This window comes from Strongylocentrotus purpuratus, unplaced genomic scaffold (genome assembly GCF_000002235.5).
Source record: "Strongylocentrotus purpuratus isolate Spur 01 unplaced genomic scaffold, Spur_5.0 spur5_scaffold_16, whole genome shotgun sequence".
NCBI lineage: Eukaryota > Metazoa > Echinodermata > Echinoidea > Camarodonta > Strongylocentrotidae > Strongylocentrotus > Strongylocentrotus purpuratus.
Window position 1 is genome coordinate 34788768 of NW_022145601.1, and position 14940 is coordinate 34803707.

The 14940-nt window shown below is 34.8% G+C and overlaps 1 protein-coding gene and 1 non-coding gene across 10 annotated transcripts in view; both read left to right on the plus strand.

Moving 5' to 3' along the window:
- Positions 1–14940, plus strand: part of LOC584296 (myb-like protein X) — a 79032-nt gene that overhangs the window by 56289 nt on the left and 7803 nt on the right. For 4 of the 9 annotated variants that reach the window (XM_030987351.1, XM_011668442.2, XM_011668441.2 and 1 more), the window contains 7 exons: positions 208–431; positions 1026–1205; positions 3382–3546; positions 6211–6378; positions 9375–9554; positions 13501–13804; positions 14609–14732. In XM_030987351.1, the coding sequence (XP_030843211.1) occupies positions 208–431; positions 1026–1205; positions 3382–3546; positions 6211–6378; positions 9375–9554; positions 13501–13804; positions 14609–14732 (1345 nt within the window). Of the gene's footprint in view, positions 1–207; positions 432–1025; positions 1206–1833; positions 1879–3381; positions 3547–6210; positions 6379–9374; positions 9555–13500; positions 13805–14608; positions 14733–14940 lie in introns of all 9 variants that reach the window. The other 5 variants (XM_011668446.2, XM_011668447.2, XM_011668448.2 and 2 more) reach the window with 5 other exon arrangements.
- Positions 8725–8797, plus strand: TRNAT-CGU. The gene has a single exon. It is a non-coding gene; the product is annotated as a tRNA-Thr (tRNA).

The following is a 14940-nucleotide window of genomic DNA, read 5'->3' on the forward strand; positions in this document are numbered from 1 at the left end:
CACTGATAACACGTAGGGCCATGCATCTCAGATTTGTAAAACTGGAAACATTGTTAAACAATGCCTTTAAAGTTGATTATTATAGTTAAAAAAAATTAAGACATGATTAACCAATTTTAATGTGAACATCCAAGAAGCAGAATGATTTAGGGAATAAGTTTAGCATAATTTTTCATTATCCGTACCACAATCGCTCTTCTCTGACAGGTTATGTGAACATCTGTGGAGCTAAATTTGGAGAAACTAAGATCAGAAGAAAATGGATCCTGTTGAAGGACATGGTGTTCTCTTGCTCTGCTACCAAAGATGATCCGAAGAACTTCAGTTTCAGCATCCGAGGGATCGATGTAGAGGCGGCTGATAAGAAAGAGGTCAAGATGAAAGGAGCATTCAAACTCAGTAAAGACGGAGAAGTCTACTTGTATATTGAGGTCAGTCAAAGTTATCAAACAATAGCTATCACAGTGACCAAGCTTTATATATATATACACAAAAATTTGATTAGAACAGTCACCACAATTATAAATATTTTAACTTGTGAAAAGATATCTTAAGCATCTTAAACTCCTCTTTTAAGGAGTTCCAATAGATTGCAATTCTTCAAAAAAGTGGAAACTTACAGTGGTCTATATCTTGTATATGGAGTTGTGAATTTCACTTCAATTTTAAGAGAAAGAAATGGATTTTGATCCATCACAATTAAGCACAGTCACATTGCACACCGACTCCAAACCAACTCCACACCAAAAAACCTTTAGCTTCTTGAAGTAATGTAATTCTTGGGTTTGTTTGGACTATGTAGCATGTCTTATGTCGGTTTCGTTGATGTGACTAGGGTAATCTAGATGCAACTGGGGTATAAGATGATCCAGATCTTTTGAAAACTGCAACATGCAAAGCAACATGCAGTATGCCTTGAATCGCACAAAATAATTTCAACTTGAGTGTCATTCAGATTTGTTCATAACAAAATAATTAAATGACACGTATCTTATGGTGATTGTCGTACATACATGTATTTGCAGGCCCTGAACATGCTGGATGCCGGTCATCTATTGAAGCAGCTTGTATCAGCATCCATGAATGCTACACCCAAGACAAACACTGGAGGAAGACGAGCAAGCTCAGGGACTGATGAGAGTGGTGTGGTTGCTAGGTTACTAGCTTCCTACGAGAAGGCATCTGATCAGACAGATAATGCTCAGGTTGGTTGACTTCCCATCTTCTTTTGTAGGTTTTATTGGTGTGAAGATCATAATTACTTGTGAGACTTTGCAGTAAACCATTTTGGTTGGTCCTACGTGGACAAGTACCTATTAGTTATACAAAGCATCTGTAGTGTTTAATTATTTGCATTTTTTTCTTGAAATCTAAATGAAAATGGTCATGTTCAAATTTGAACACTGATTTTGCACTTTTGATTTTATGTTATATTTATTTTCAGTATTAGAGGGACAAGCAGTAGTTTGACGATATGATTTGTGTAAGCCATCACGATGGATACTAATAGTAGAATCAAGTTTGCTTTGCAAGTTTTATTTGTCAAATATTTATTTTGTTTGGCCATGTTTTGTGTGAGTGTAGTTTATGGTCTATTTTGGTGTACTCCATTTCATTTTGGGTCGGTTTATAAATATAAATATGTGGTTGTAGCAGTGCAATCATGAACGTGATTTGTATTCAAGAACAATTATTAGGGATTTTAAAGTTAGTGCATGGTTTTCAAGAATGTTTGTGGCATTTTAGTTTTTCTTTATTGCTCATTGTGTTGATTTCCCCCCCCCCCCCTCCCTATATTTCAACCTCCTTTTTCCTTGGAATTTTGATATTTAGACCAAGAAAGGGAGAAGAATACAATTACAAAATCAGCTGAATAAGGTTTGTCTGCATGTCTGGTATAAGATGCTGTAATGTCTAACTCTGCATGGATATAACCGATCCTCTATTAGATTTAACAAATTATAAAATGTGTTATTGTTACTTTTTTGGTTAAGATCATGTTTCACAGGTTAAGATGCCTTAAAAAAAAAAAAAATTTCTTGAGTACTATTTGAACTGTGCTTTTATTTATTTCCTTGAAAAGAAATATCAATTTAAATTTCCATGACGATGCCTAACTTCCCATCATTAGCAGATCCTTCAAGTGGAAGGCATTTTTTCTCCATTTACCTCGAAGCAGTTCAGAGTTTCTTGTTTTCTAATTTAATTAGCCTCCGCTCCTTAAATTGGCAACTTTTTATCTTTTATTCCTTTTATTCAAAGCTTAAACAAATAAAAATGAATAAAATGAGCCAATGTGACGTGAAAATCACAAAATTTAATTGATAAGAATTGTCAAATTGTACTATTTTTTATTTTATATCACATTGCCAACTTGGAGACTGTGGTGATCAATAATAATTAAATCACTCTTATTCAAGAAAGGCACACAGCTAGACTGCATTGGAAATAGATACAAAATATTGTATTTTGTGTTCTTCCTGCTCATGTGCATGTATATATAATGTGTAATTCAGAGCATTCTGGATCAAAAGATAATACAAAAACATCACTGAAAGGAGACACTGTACTGATGTGGTTTAAAGAACCCAGCAGTTTGCAATTCAAGGGTTTTTAGATTATTGATGAAACCGCTGTTATGGAGTCAACTAGATGCAATAGAATAAGCTCATATGTGGTATACAACATTGACGATAAGTGCAATGATTTCTAAAATCCATCTACTAATCATGATCTTCATGTACATGTAATTTGTTCAATGTTTCTGTAGCTTGCATGGAGTTATATCTATATCAGCATGCATACACAATGTGCCCCAAAATAGTAACTGAATCTGTGCCTGTGTTTGTGAAGTAGTATTATGTGCAGATGCTATCCAAAGAGATTCTTTATGGATGATACAAGCATTTTATATTAGGGTACCTACAGTGCACAGCAGGTATTGAAGGCTGTGGACAGCTTGAGATCATGGTTTCTTACTAGAATTATACATGTATCTACACCTAGCTGTCAACATCCTGATGACCATGCAGAGTCATGTTTCATGCACCTCATGAGTGGTGTATGAAGAAGCAGCAAGATTACTTCTACCACTAGAAAAATGATTTCTAATGTGAGGAGAATGTGAGGAGAATTTTTCCTTTGGTTAATTTACTTCTGATGTTCTGTGCCGGAATTTCAAGTGTATTGAATACTAGCTGAGTATACCACCTTCTGACAGATCTCAGTGTGTGAGCAACATGTTATTCTTACTCATATAACCAGAATGCAGGGAAGCACTTCTACCATTACATACAACCATTTTGTTTCTATTTATTATTTTGTTTGTGGCTAATAACCTTCCATACAAATATTGCTGATTATCTCATATTGTGAAAGCAGAGAAGATTTTCTACCGTAAGTCAGCAGTCATCCTTATCGACCCTTGATGAAACGTATGATGATGTAGACTTATCTCCAAAGCCGGAAGAAAACTATGAAAATAACATCGTCAAAGCAGCACCTCAAGATTCATCAGGAAGACGAAAGATGTTTTCAAATAAACTTGTGAGTCTTTTAAAACATGCTCTAGCTATCAGCCTCTGCCGGGAAAAGCAGGTTTATTGCACAGAAAGACATTGCAGCAGGCTCACAAAAATGCTTCATTTTAAGTCGATGTAATGGAAATATTTGCTCTTAAAGTAGTTGGTGCTATTTCTTTTCTATTTTAAGGAGGAAATTTGAAGAAGGGGACAGCAAAGATTGAGTAATTTAGCTTCAAACCTCAACCTAATGACATGTACAATGTATATATACGGTCTTATCAAATTAGAAACACATGACATGGAAGAAATAATGGCATGAGATGGAAGAGGTGCAGAAGAGGTATTATAGTGTCACTTTGGTGTACACATGGATTTGCTATTCATGCTAAATATAGACTAGACTAAACTCATTAAAAGATTGGGCAGGAAACAATCTATTTCAAACCGCAAACATGAACATTATGACTTCAACATTTTTTCGTTTTTTTGCTTAAAATGTTCTCATTTTGGGGATTTTTTTTGTCATTCATTCATCTACTTAACTCTTACCACAATTGAGATTGAGAGCCACTTGATTGGATTCTAATCCTATTTCTGTTTTGTAAATTACAACGGTAGAATTGCAAATCCCTTCTTGTACCTTTATTAATAAAACAATTATCAAAATGTGGATCACGCTTGCCCGACCATTAGACAAAGAAAAAAAGTCATAGAAAGGCAGTATACCAGTAGTGGTTAGAAAGACACAGTGATATAGAATTAGAACTAGCAGTATGTGATGGGAGAGAGAGAGAGAGAGAGAGAGAGAAAGGCAGACAGAAAATAATTAAATTAGATTGATGTAAGAGAGTGAATGGAAGAGATGCAGACTGAGGTATTATAGTGTCATTTTGGTGTACACATGGATTTGCTATTCATGCTAAATATAGACTAGACTAAACTCATTCAGATTGGGCAGGAAGCAAAATTATTTCAAACCGCAACCATCAACATTTAATATGACTTACATGTACTAATTTTTATATTTTTGCTTAAAATGTTTGGATGTTGTTGTTTATTTCTTCATTCTGTCATCGACATAACTCTTATTTGAGATTGAAAGCTACTTGATTGGATTCTAATCCCATCTCTGTTTTTATAAATTACAACGGTAGAATTGCAAATCCCTTCTTATACCTTTATTCATAAAACACTGATCAAAATGTGGATCACGCTTGCCCAACCATTGGAGAGTATGTGGTGGGAGAGAGAAAGACAGAAAATAGTTATCAAGAAGGAGCAATCAAAGCAACTTCCTTGGTGTCGTAGTGTGTATGATGCTTTTGAAATACATGCATGCTTTTATTTATCTAAACATATTTGTGGCTTACACCCAGCAAATAAGATCGATTGATCGATCTGTATTGAAAAAAATAGTCAGAAAAAATCTTGGAACCAGCGGGACTTGAACCTGCCTCTACTGCTTGCCGGGCAACGACTCTACCACCAGGCCATCACTGGTCCATGGCACAGTCAATCGATCTTATTTGATGGGTGTAAGCCACAAATATGTTTAAATAATTGAAATTTCTCCCATGAAGCATTACATTTATAAATACATGCATGTTTGTTTGTTGAGATACAGAAGGATGTCAAGTTTAATTCATGTTCTCAGCAGAGAATATATCACCATCTGAGAAGGAATGATTGCTTCCATTGTTAATCCTGTTACATTCCCATTTTAATACATATCAGAAGGATCATTGGTGCCTCCATTGTGTTGATTGGCTATGACTGGTTCTGAGCTAAAGGAAAGTCAAAAGGGCTTATTTGGGAAAGATTTGATCATATAACGGTGTACATTTTCCTTTTCCTTCACAATTTGAAAGTATCATATATTGCCTTCATATCATGAAAAGTTATGTTTTTGTTAGTCTTGTTTCCTTGAAGAGAGGGTAGTGAGTATGGCATTGCACATTTCAACCATATGATATTTAAACCTACAGTATAAGCTGATTTTTTTGTTGTTGCGTATTACCAGTATCTCAGGGAATGCTGTGAACATTTTTAATCAAAAATTGATTTAAAAAAATTAATGCAGAAGCATATAGATGTCATTTCCTCACGCATTTGATTGTATATGATTTGTTTAATTATGGAAATAACATATTGTGATTAATGTTTGTTTATAAATCCCTTGAGTATGTAGGCCTACTATGTCATTGTTTAAACATTATTATTAGTCAAGGGTGTCATATAAAGTAATACTTTCTTATTAATGATTTTCACATACATGTATATTTTTCACCACAGTGTTTTTTTAAAATTTGTATTATTAGTCATGGATTAAGTCATGTAATCATCCATGGTATATGGCATCTACAATACTATAGGGCAGTCAACATGAGTGCTCTTCGGTGCTCCCCCCCCCCCCCCCCCAGCTACATACAAATAGGATTCCTCTACCACATCATGAGTGTTTCATAGTAGCAATTTATTTTGCTTTATCCCTCACACAGTGATGCTATAAGCAGGTCTGGTGCTCCAATACAAGAATCCATATTTACTTCTACCCCTCTAATAGAAACCAACATACATAGATGACAAGGGCTTTAAAAAGGGTGACTTGCTCTCATTCATGCGATGAATCTTCATCCATCTAATTACTGCCCTCCAACCTTTTTGTTTTGTTAATTGCAATGAGAAGAAGTTTAACAGGAATCGTCAGTCTACAGGAGACCTGTATGAAGATACTGTATCACCACCACCCCCAGGAGCCGGACCGGAATGTCTCTATGACGATGTCGACGTCCTTCCTCCTCTTCGCCCATCTAGTGATAAGACGGCAAGAGATAAGAAATCTATGTCATTACCAGTGAGTCTGTGACAACCATTCTTACAAAATAGCAAACTCTTCCTGAAAAAAAATTCTTGCTCATCTTCTTTGGATAAAAAACATTTCAGCTCTCTAAAAATGAAGGAATGATGCTTGCAGTTTCTAAGTACTAAAAAAAATCATATCACTACCTATAAGTCTTGTTTCTTTAAACTTACAAAATACAGCAATTTATGTTTACTTATACTCCTCTAATGGTTGCTAAAAGTTTTGTTTGTATTGCACTTCTTTGGAAATGAATCTGCACCACTTTCTAAAAAAGATAAATTGTAATTGTTATTTCTTCATACTGTCTTCTTTAACAGATTTAATAACTTCCGATTTAAACTTTCCTCTTCTTTTGCATGCCTTTGGGATATTTGCTACTGACAAAAAAGTTATGAAAACATATTTAGTTCTTCAGCCCTTTGTCCTTATCTGTATCAAAATAGGCCAAGATTTGCAAATACATGAATATGATTTATTTATTTATTTTTTATTCATTTTGTTTTATTTCAACAGGGTAGCCCATCAGTATTTAAAATACTGTTATACTTGGGGGCCCATGCATAACTTAAAAATGCATATAAAGACATACATGAAAACATCATTACATGGTGAATAGTAAACATCATATACAAGAAAGAACACAGATAAAATTTCAAATGTACATTATAAAAACCCTACGCTTTCCAGCTATATCTGAGCACTGGAAGATATTGTACACTGGCCCTCCCCCTTGGTGTCAATGACTACAGAAGCTACAGGTGGTATCTACCTAGTATCCTGTGGTATCCAATATGTTAGTCTGTTGAGGATGTATAGGAGATAACAATATTGGGTTCACCATAGATTCAGATTATCTTCAAATTCAATGGTAATAGGTTTTGAGGGGGCGGGATGTGTTACTAGTGTGTGTTTTGTTAACCTTTCATATTAATATTTTGAAATCAATATGGTATTAACAAGGCGGTATATGATGGTGAACTAATAAAGATATTTTTTTCCATTTGTGTATTAAACATCCATTGTGAACATAGACAAAGTGTGTGCAGAGAGCCAGAAAGATGTTAAGATAGCAAAATAAAAAAGGTATGTTCACAATTTAACACCTATCTGGCTCTCAGCAGACTAGGTCTTAAAAACTTTATTCCTAATGGAAGTCAAGGCCATTATTAGACTTGATGGGACCGTGTGGTTTTTGAGATCACCATCTGTCCTATCTTGTTATCCTGTGCACCTGTAATGGGTATTCTTGATACTAATGATATTCCTGTATTGATGGAAATGTTTGAAATGCATTGAAGTGGAATTAGTGCATGACATACCAGATGAAAGAGAGAGGGTGTGAGGGAGATATATAGAGAGAGGGAGAATGAGAAAGGGAGAAAGGGCTATAGAGAGAGCGAGATAGAGAGAGAGAGAGAGAGAGAGAGAGAGAGAGAGAGAAAGAGGGGGGGGGGAGGTAGGGGAAAGAAAAAAGAGGAAGTATGGTGCAGTACAAAAGAGAGAAATGTAAATGAGTATTTTGCTTTTATATAATGTCCTATTTTCATAACTTTAAACAATGTAAAATGTATTATATCATTGAATGTTGAATTGTATATCTGATTTCTTGTCAATTAAAATAACGTTCTGTTGGAAAATAAAAATAAAAGTAAAACTGAACTGAAACAGAGTATGAGCACCAGAAGGGTTCGTCCACACTATAAGACATTGGCTATACAAATATGTTACATCAAATCCTTGTTTACAATGAAGTTTCCATCTTGTAAATGAAATGTGTGGTATGAAGGAGCCTTTTTGTATCCGTCTTGTCAACGGCTTCGTTCAGTTAAAAAAGATAGGTGTAACACGTGCATGTAAGGGTAATGGTGTATGCAAGCACGGTCATGGATTACATATCATGGGGCTCCAAAAACAAGGAATTGGAGCTCCCTGAATTGACTGACCAATCATGAACACTTCCAACGTTGCAACAATCTCTAATCAAAGAGCTTTGGTTTGGATGTAGGTATTATGTGATGAACTCTGCTTTATACCTGTCTATGAATGTGCAGAGTAGAGTCTCCTTCATCTGTCTAATTCTTTTGTTCCCCAGTCCCCCTTACCCCTTTCCCCCACATTTGTTTTATTTATAGCTTGCGTAGTATATCCTGTGTGCATACATTAATGATGTCTTGCTTTTAGGTATTCCCTGTGAGAGGAAGACAAGTCATGTAGAGGGCATCATCCTGCATTTGTTTCTTCTCTGATTTTTGTAATCATGTTTTATTGCTTTACATGCACTATGTCAATATGATATGTTTAGAATGAATATGATATTGGTGATCTTTTATCATACCGGGCATGGTGGCTCAGTGGTTAGAGTGCCCGCCTCGTGAACGGGCGGTTGTGGGTTCGAACCCCGGCCGAGTCATACCAAAGACTTAACAATGGGACCTTCTGCCTTCTAGCTAGGCGCTCAGCATATTAGATTGGAGAAGGGTAGTAATAACATATTATGTTATGCAGGGCCCGCTGGAAGAACAGTTTCATAACTGAAGTGGCTACCCTGGGTAAATAAAAGTTATTATTATTATTTGCCAGCATTGTTTATATTAAGCAAAAAGTGTATTTCTCTCCATGCTACATACATTTCAAATAAAAACATGTTTTAGTCTCACGTTTTAGTCTCACATATAATGCACACTCAGAAGCAATGTACAGCCTGGAAATGGTCTAAAGAATTCATTGCAACCCCTACAGGAACATTTAGAAGTTGAATAAATTAATTTACTAAATCTCTGCTACAAGAATAAGATGATCGATCTACGAACAAAATTGCTTTGCTTATATAGACATGTCACTCTTGATCTAATCATTTTGATCAGTCTATGAAACAAACCACACATGAGTAACAATGTCCTCTGAAAAAGCTCCTAATCACTGCTTAAACCTGTTCATAATTCACATACATCCATATAACATATTTCTGTTTCCTATGATCACCAAAGTCCGAGGACAGGGTACCAGCAGTTTTTGAAGATCTTTATCTGGAGGTTATAAGTGATACTGACACCATGGCAACCGCATCTTCATCTTCAGAAACAGCTCCTGCAGTCGATACGATCCAAAGCTCTAATTCACTCCAAGCCCCCTCCACTCCTCAATCTCGAATAAAGAATTTCAAATTAGTAAGTTGCATTCTGATGAGAAATGTAAGTGGATCCTATATAGCCCCCTGCATCACTGTAGACTGGTAGCTAGTACTCACATCCTTGTAACACTTTCTACGTTAATGATTTATCAGCTGTCACAAAGTCACACAGTCACTGGGGTTGGTGTAATACTGCTTGGGTGTACGTAACAATCCCACTCTTTTGGTTTGATAATCCTACTACCTATTACTATGATGATGCCAGAGAAGCATTGTAATAACATGGATCTCTGTCCAAATTATTGATTGATGTTGAATCTATATTACCCTGACTTTGCTCAATCTTTCTACCACTCTCTCTCTCTCTTTTTAAATTTAATGCAAAATTAACCTTTATCACATCACTTAGCCTCCTGTTATCTACCCTATGTATATCATACAGTGTGTGTATTCCCTATTTCTATCCAAGATTCATCAAGATTATTAAAAGAAAGGCAGCTTTCTGTTTTGACTATTAACTCTGTTTTACCGATACTCCACTTCATGTATTTCCACTTGAGAATTGCAACTAGCCTGTAAATCACCATCTACCTGCATATCATTCCTCCACACATCTTTGTTCACTTTCAAACCACTTCTTATGATATTCATATGCAATGTGAAATTGTTGGTTAGGAGCCATAAGGGTGTTAACTTTATTATTTTACTCACAGTTAATTTCCTTCTGGCTCCAAACACACACAATGAATATTTGTATCAGACCAACCAGACATGCACTCATGATAGAGAGTCTAGCTGTACCTACATTAGTTTGATCTATGCTGCTGTAGTATTGTTTAGTCCACTTTAATAAGGCTAGTTCATACACGATGCGGCAAAACTATGGTGGATTTTTATGATGATGTGAAGTGTAGTAGATGCCATTCATTTACATGTTAGTAAACTGCAGTGGCTCTTATACTGTGGTTTACCTTGCCATATCTGAACAAGCCTTGAACCCTTCCCAAATCCTGGTTGGCAAATTCTGCCCCCCCCCCCAAAAAAAAAAGAAAGAAGAAATAAATAAAAAAAATAAAAAATAAATAAATAAATAAATAAATAAATAAACAAATTTAAAAATTTAAAAAAATTAAATAGATAAATAAATATTTTTTAAAAAAAGATTAAAAATTAAAAATAAATAAATAAATAAATAAATAAATAATTAAAAATAGAAAAATAATAATAATAAATAAATAAATACAAATTACAGTGATGAACTCAATTCATTCTGAAGCATAAATGGGCCTTATCAATGTACAATTTTTCTAATGGAAGATATAACTTTTGAGAGATGTAGATTCCCCAGTGAAACAATGAAGGGAGAGAAAGAATGTTGTACCCCTTTTTTGATAATGGCATGCTTGTCCATTTTTGTTCATGTATATTACTCCTTTCTTTACTGTTCCCCTTATTAAACTGGTGGCATGGTGGATTTACAAAACAGTATATTATGTTCTTTCTTCAAGAAAGTGATCCTGATATGTCTCTTTCCTTGTTTGCAGTTTCATAATACCAGTAATCTCTACTGATCTGTTCCTTCTTTAGACGACCAGTCCCATTATCTGCTTCTATCTACAATATTCCCCTTTTTGTTATGAACACTTCACAACACACATGCATTTTATTTTTGTCTTCATGTACACCCTAAACACATAGCCTACATGTGTCTTTTCACATAGGTATACCATGCTGGCTGACATGTCATCATTGTATTTTGATTTATCTTGGCAATTGTACATCTTTTCACTTGCTTATTCCAGGCGTACTTGTATTGCTCATGGCTGTGTAAGTATGCACACCAATATGATATTTCAAGTGGGATAACAGGCATTCACAGTGTATCTGTCTTATTTTTAGAAATATGATTAGTAAATATGTGTCAAAAAGACATTTTAGTTTCTTTTATTTTTTTATTATAGCTAATGTTGATATTTGAATCAGGTCAATTAGTATTATAATAATAACAAAGTACATTTTAGTACATTTTGTTTTCATCCAAACACATTCCTCTAATAAATTTGATCACACTTCACATGCATTTTTGTACACTTGACTATTACGTGGAGATAAAGGAGAATTTAAAACATTTACAACAATGCTCTATGATTTGCTGCACCAGAACATACGATTGTTAGCAATAGGAACATCTTCTTGTATCTCCATCCCCAAGTATTTCCGGATATTGAACAGCTACATGTAGATGTCACTTTGACTTCGGTGCTCTAGGTTGTTTAACTGACCTGAAACTTGTCTTTAAAGGCCACCCAAGGCAAACAGGAAAACTGGCCTCTGTGGACAGGTGACCTTTCTAGACAGGTCCTATACAACACAGATTTCTTCCTTGAGTGAAACAATATGGGTGGCCATTATAGACGGGTGGTCTTAATAGGGAGGTGGTTGGTAAGACAGCTTTGACTGTGATGTTTTAGAATATTTTGTATGTCTGTCCTCTTGACATTTAAAATATGTTTAAGGTATTTTAATAATATGGCATCAGGGATCAATACCGGTAGCACAAATAGTACAAAAACATTTGTTGATATTTTGTATTAGAAAAATATTCTTGAAAAGCATTTGAAGAAGAGTAATTACCGGTTTCATGCTGCATTTCTATTAACATTATTTTTGCCAGTATAAGTATTTCAACAACTATCAGTGATTCACATCTATCTTATGTTGGATATTAGAAGATGTACAGTATACAATTGTTGTCAAGAGACAAACGATGATGTGAAGAGAGAGAGAGAGATCAAGATGGAGAGAGATTGGGAAAGAGAGAGAGAGAGAGAGGGAGGATGGGGTGGAGAGAGAGAGGTACATGTATAGGTATTAGGTTCCTGTATTGATCCGCAAGTGTCCTTTGCCCCAAGGAGCTACGTGCCCTTTGCCCCAAGGAGCTACGTGCCCATGCACTTAACAAAGTTATTTTGAAGTAATCTGGAAGTATTCTTCTAAATGTTATCATTTTCAGTTTCAATAATCTATTTCACTGACTATCTTGTAATATTCTGTATGACTTCCTTATCTTTTCTATATCAAATATCCAAACCAAACCACGAGCAATATCCAAGTTTGTTCACACATTTAGTCGCTGTTTTCACGAAGTGACGGTAGTGAAAAAAAATGCATTCACTTTGCGTTACGATTTTCCTCACTACCGTCACTTCGTGAAAACAAGGACGATTTGATGATATTTTTTCATGACTTTCTGATATTTCATGTGCATATTATTTACTCAAACTCATATCTGTGTATTGTTTTGTTTTTAATGTAATGTGGCTGTGTATGTGTACATTTGATAGAATTACATTCCATATGTTTATTTAGTTTATTGTGTCATTCTATCTTATATTGTATGAAGATACTTACATCAATTATCCTGAAACATATACCTCCTTTTTATGTTGCCAGCACCATCTTCTGTGAATGAAATCTTCATTTATATTAAAAATATTTCATTCATTCAGAAGTGGTTTATATGTACTGTAGAAGTAGTAGCACAAGTTCAAAGTATAATTACTAATTGCACACTATTAACATCGCATAACCCTTATTCAGCATGTACATGTATATGTTATGTTTCTTACTTTTCTTTGTGTTGCAATTAATGAAATGCTTTTTACCAACATTTTTCATGCTGAACAGTTTTTATATCGACCGTGCATGGTTCAAAGGGTAACCTGTAAGTTGTATCATATCTTATCTCTACAAACAATTCAAGGTAGTGATGAAATGTTAGAATGAAATGTTTCATTTTTTAATTTAGATGGGTCAATATTTTGAAACTTTTGTTATCTTTAGGGAGATATCGAGCACAGAAATGTTCACAAATAATTAATGACCTCTTTTCATGATAAAACTTAAGCTATGAATATTTGGAATAGAAAATAATAGAATTATAAGATTTCTAATTTGATATTCTATATTCTCAATTTCCTCAGAATTTCAAAGTCAAGAAGGACAAAGAAAAGGAGATGATTAGTCCGACTGAATCGGCTCCTGGTGAGAAGAAAGAGACAGAGAAGGAGAGGAAACAAAGGGAAAAGAAGGAGAAGGAGGAGAAGAAGAAGGAGGAGAAAAAGAAGAAAGAGAAGAAGGATAAGAAGAAGAAGAAAGAGAAGGAAGAAGTGGCGGAAGTAGCTCCTTCTACCCCAACAACTCCTTCAACTCCACCAATTCTGAAAGTATCGGAGAAGACAGATGAGATGAAGAAACCATCTCCTGGTTTACAGAGGAAAGCAACAGGTAGATAATCAGTTCTAGATATCAATGACCCTAGCTTCCAGCTGCCTTCCCAATGTGAACATGCTCATGTATATCAGGGCCTTCCTTAGTTGTACACCTGTCTGTAATCCTAAGGTATTGTAGTCAGTGTATTGAAATTTCTGATCTGACACATTAAAATGAATGATTATCTTATTATTGGTGGTCAAATTATATAACGTGTTGGTAATGTTCCTTTGCTAGGTATCTTAGGTATACATTTGTTTCCTGTAAGCTTCATATTATAAATGTTTGTACACAAGTTTTCAAAAGTATAGAATGATGTTAACGATCAAATGTGTATTACCCCAAAATATAATCATTACTTTGTATCATATCTGAATCTTGTCTCCCCTGACATTGTGATATGGTATAGGGTCACACGTTTAAAACATTTAAATTTGAAAATATGTTAACATTAATAACACAACATCCCTATACAATTGCCTAAGCATGCATTTGTTTCATAAACTTAAAGGAAACTTCAACCCAAAGAATAAGTGTAGGTATTCTGAAAAAAGAGATGTATTCCTGCCCTTTGATGTACGATATCCCTTATGAAAATGTACAAGAGATATGTAATCAAAGGTATTCTCAGCATCAACTCAGAAATTATCGGAGAAGACAGATGAAATGAAGAAGCCATCTCCTACTTTACAGAGGAAAGGATGTCTTGATTTTATTGATTTTATTTATTGAATATCACCAGTGAATAAATGCAATGATTTTAATGAGAGATGAATATAGGACGTAAATGCCTAAATGATTTGTATGTTTTGTTAACAGCGCCAGTAAATAAATTCAAGGATTCTAGCATGAGCCATCTATTGGTGAAGGATAAGTTGATGCAGGATAGAAAAGAGTTGGAGACACAGAAGACAGAACTCAGCACCAAGAGAGGAGACCTGAGGTATACCTGAAAAACAATATCGCTTAAGATCATCTACCTGTATGCCATCCTGAGCTCCTACTCATTTATACCACACCACCTAAACTTGAATTCTTTAATCGCCTTGGATTGAAACCAGTAACTGCCACATTTTTCATGCGACGATGTTCAACTTTAGCTCTCAGTTTTTATAAAATGACTTGACCTAAGCATGGTCAAGAGTTTGATT